General features: G+C 47.5%; 1 protein-coding gene across 1 annotated transcript in view; it reads left to right on the top strand.

Annotated features, from left to right (window-relative positions):
* The first annotated feature begins 202 nt into the window (after positions 1-202).
* The window catches only part of asic4a (acid-sensing (proton-gated) ion channel family member 4a), a 60,364-nt gene continuing 56,266 nt past the window's right edge, over positions 203-4,300 (top strand). The window contains exon 1 of the mRNA XM_062533408.1: positions 203-875. Within this exon, the coding sequence (XP_062389392.1) occupies positions 300-875 (576 nt within the window). The 5' untranslated portion in view covers positions 203-299. The remainder of the gene's footprint in view (positions 876-4,300) is intronic.

Below are 4,300 nucleotides of genomic sequence, written 5' to 3'. Positions count from 1 at the left end.
CTTCTCTCTGTATCTCTTTCTCTTTCTGTCTCTCTCTCTATCTCTCTCTCTCTCTATTTCTCTGGCTCTTCAGAGTTTCTCTCAGCTGTGTTGTGGTTTTTGCTTTTTTCTTTTTTTTTCCAAAAAAAAAAAAAGGAATCTCTTGCTGGAGTTGAGGTTTTGCTTTTTTGTTTTTTTTGTTGTTGTTGGAGGAGACGCAAGTCAGGAGGTGGAGCGTGGTGGCCGGGGGGGACGAGCGGAAAGCGGGGCTGAGCTCTGTGAATCGAAAAGGCATCCCAAACGCAGACCTGGCTGCCCACATGCCGATCGAATTTGTTTGCAAAATCAAATTTGCCGAGGAGGATGAGCAGCAGAAAGGCAAGCCGGACGGGGACAAGGAGAGCCTGATCGAGGAGAGCTGCACGCCTCCGGCGAAGGACCTGGCCGGCTTCGCCAACTCCTGCTCGCTCCACGGGATTAACCACATCTTCGTGTCGGGCCGGCTGGGCGTGCGGCAGACGCTGTGGGCGCTGGCCTTCCTGGTGTCGCTGGCGCTCTTCCTCTACCAGGCGGCCAAGTGCGCCATCTCCTACCTGGAGCACCCGCACGTGACGGCGCTCAACGAGGAGGCCTCGCCGGAGATGGTCTTCCCCGCCGTGACCATCTGCAACGTCAACCGCTTCCGCTTCTCCGCGCTCACCGACGCCGACATCTACCACCTGGCCAACCTGACGGGGCTGCCGCCCAAGAACAAGGACGGCCACAAGCCCACCGATTTGGAGTACCCGGCGCCGGACATGCAGGACATCTTCAACCGCACCGGCCACCAGCTGGACGAGATGCTCAAGAGCTGCAACTTCAGCGGACAGAACTGCTCCGCCGAAGACTTCAACGTGGTGAGTCCCCCCCCCCCCCCCCCAAACTTTCACAAAGTCCGTTAACGCCCGTTAACGCCGTCGCCCCAATTAAGCAGCTAAAGCAATCAGTTTGAGTTTTTTCCCCGTGAAGATTGGCCGCAATGTCTCAGTTGTCTCAAAAATATTACTGGGGCCATGCTGTGGCAAAGCACTTTATTGAAATACCCTTTGTTATGGAGCTGGTAGGAGTTCTCTTCCAAAAGAAATAGGAATCAGGATGCAAGTCCTTATTAGTTTTCAGTATGGGACAAAACGCTGTGGGCATAAAGAAAGCCCTGGAGTCTGCTGGAGCCCATAAAGGTAATTGAATACTTTTGGAAGGGGGTTTCGGTGGCAGGCGGCTTTGTTTATTTGGCCATGCATGAGTAAACACAATCCAGCACTTTACTCTGCTGATGTGCCCCTCTCTCTCTCTCTCTCTCTCTCTCTCTTTCTCTCTCGCTCTCTCTCTCACTCTCTCTCTCTGCCTCTCTTTCTCTCTTTCTCCCACCCCATCCATTTGTGCTGTGGAGTTGTATCTCTGTGATGATTGTCTTTCTTCATGGCAGATAATATGAACTGTAGCCTGTTATGTCTGTGTGTGAAAGGGGAGGGGGGGTGAATCTTTCAGCTTACTTTTCCAAAGACAAGCCGTGGATTTATACTGCTTCCAATGCCAACGGATGAGTTTGTACATGGTAGCAGTAATAGCTTTTTACGATACTCTCTCATTCTCTCTCCCATCTCTTCTCCATTGTCCCTCTCTCTTTCTTTCTCTCTCTCCCTCTCTCTCTCCCTCTCTCCCTCTCTCAGTGTTGTATTTCAATCCTGCTGCTGTTTTAAGATCAAATATTTAAAGGTCGACATACATGATTTTTGCATTAGCTAGATTGACTAGAAGGACTAAAACAATTTCCATAAGTTGCTTAAGACCCCTCTAAAAAGGTGTGTGTGTTCGTTGTGTGGTTGTGTTTGTATTGTGTGTGTGTGTTATGTGTGTGTGTGTGTGTTGTGTGTGTGTGTGTGTGTGTTTGCTCAGCACACTATTTATGAGCGCCCGACTGTACATCAGTTTGGAGATGGATGCTTTTGCTCAGCGCGAGCTGGAGGAATATGCGATTGCTTTAGCGATGATGAAGCACCTGTGTCAGGTCCTAATAGGATGTGTTGAACACGGGTCCGCTCGCCTCCCCGAGACCCCGCACATCCCCTCCCTCTCATCGCCCTGATTACCCCCCTGAGCCCTTTATGTGCCAGCCCAACAAAAACGGAAGACTTCTTATCCAGCCCCTTCAACTTGTACTCTTGTGCTACGCAGTGGGCTCCTTTTCTTCTTCTCCTCGAGTATACTTTTTGATCTTCAAGCACGTCTGTCACATTGAAACCACTGACGCGTTCATTCTCCTCTCTCGTCTTCTTCGCCTCTTTTTTGTTCTCCCTCTTCTTTTTCTTTTGGCTTGTATTTGAGTTGTTATACGTTTCTTTTCTTCCCCGTGAAGCAGCCAAAAATACCCTGATTTTTTTTTTTTTTTTCCCCGGATAGCCACAGGCCTCGGTAACGAGGCCGAGGGAAAATGACAGAGCACGAGGAACCTTGAGAGGAAATGTTAGTAAAGTTCCTATCGGTGGACGGATATACTCTGTGACACAATGACAGCTCATTCTTAGCTCTCCAACATTAACAAAGACTTGACTCTGACATACAAGCGTTGTCTGTCCCATGTCAGCTAAGGAGCGGGATGCAAAGTGATTTCTGCAAGGATTCAGATCCTTGGAAAGTTCCCCAGGACTCTGTGTGTATGTGTGTGTGTGTGTGTGTGTGTGTGTGTGTCTTTCTCTCTCTCTCTCTCTCTCTCTCTCTCTCTGTGTGTGTGGTGTGTGTGATTTTTTTCCCCTCCTCTGTCGGCCTGGCGATCTGCATCTGTGAGACTGTCAGTTAGATTTGTTACAGACGTCTTGCTGTCTGGCACGCATGACGAGCCATTTCCCCTCCGCCCCATGGCCTGCACTGCTCAGGCCTGAGGGACCGGGAGGAAGAGGAGGGGATGGAGGAGGAGGAGGAGGAGGAGGAGGAGGTGAGGAAGAGGAGCAGCAGAGCTAGAGCTAGAGCTAGGTGTGGAGCAGGAGCAGGAGCAGGAGCATGGGAGCCAGTTCCCACAAAGACGCTCAAATCCTGCTGCGCAAGTCTCGTAAGCCCTGTCCTCGGAGCACATAATCTGTGGATGTCATCCCACTGTCGTGCAGATTACTGCGTACATTTACATCAAAGCTCTCCCGCAACAGCAAGTCTGCAGTGCGGGTAGGGGTATAGATGACACAAACATCCACACAGTCCTTTGGGTGTGTGTGTGTGTGTGTGTGTGTGTGTGTGTGTACACATTTGCATTTGAGCCTCATTTTGCATAGCTGTGAGTTTCTATCCTGCAGTGTATTGCAGATGTTCTGTTCAGGTAATGACTGTTGGTGTTCAGTGTTCAGACATAAATTGTTTTCATTCTTCACAGCTTGGATCATTTTATTGCCAAGTTTGTAGTTGCTTACTTTTGTTATTCTTGCGCTTTGGGTCCTTTCATCTGTTTTTCAATATTCAATAAGATATTGTAATATATCTAGGATATAGTATAAGATATTATTGGTGTGGATAATATGTGTCATATTTATGTAGTTATGAAGAATCTTCTGCTTTCAATATGATTATCTGTATAATCATTAAAATGTTGCCATATGCAGTGACGTATAGCATGCATACATTCATATTACGTTTGGACAATGATAATGGATCATACATTGAAACTGTACCCCCCCACACACACACACAAACACACACTAACACAAACGTTAGTAAAGCTTCACTCTGATCTCTGAGACTGCAGATTGATTCAAATGTCATTACATTAGCAGTTCAGAGAGGAAATTCACGTGGAATGGAGAAGGAATCAAACGGCTTGTCCACACACTCAGCCGTCTTCCATACCCTGTCCTATCTTTTTTTCAAAGGGATCTCAATGATGCATGCCTTTCGATCCATTGTTATGAGAAATTCATCAACCCTTAAAATATTGACACTCCAAGGGTTCACCGGCCCCAAAACTGTGTGTGCTGTATATGTGAGCATAGCCCTGCATCAGACAGACCTGTTTACCTCTATTAATGTTGCTTATAAGATTGGCAGCAGTGCTTGCCGGCGCTCTTGTTTTGCTATTAGGTATAATTAAAAAAAAAAAAAAAACCTCGAATTAATTACCCGTAAAAAGAGGAAATCGTAATAAGCCGTTAAGGCCGTAATCTAATATAAATCCCCATCCGTCTAAGTTCGCTCTTAAGCTAATTGTGGGGTTTTAACAGCAGTTGACTATGCATTGTGGCAACAACACCTTCCTCCTTCCCCGCTGTGTGTGTGTGTGTGTGTGTGTGTGTGTGTGTGT

This window comes from Sardina pilchardus, chromosome 4 (assembly GCF_963854185.1).
Source record: "Sardina pilchardus chromosome 4, fSarPil1.1, whole genome shotgun sequence".
In the NCBI taxonomy this organism is placed as follows: Eukaryota; Metazoa; Chordata; class Actinopteri; order Clupeiformes; family Clupeidae; genus Sardina; species Sardina pilchardus.
Note: the sequence above shows the minus strand (reverse complement) of the source record. Positions and strands in the feature narration are given on the sequence as shown.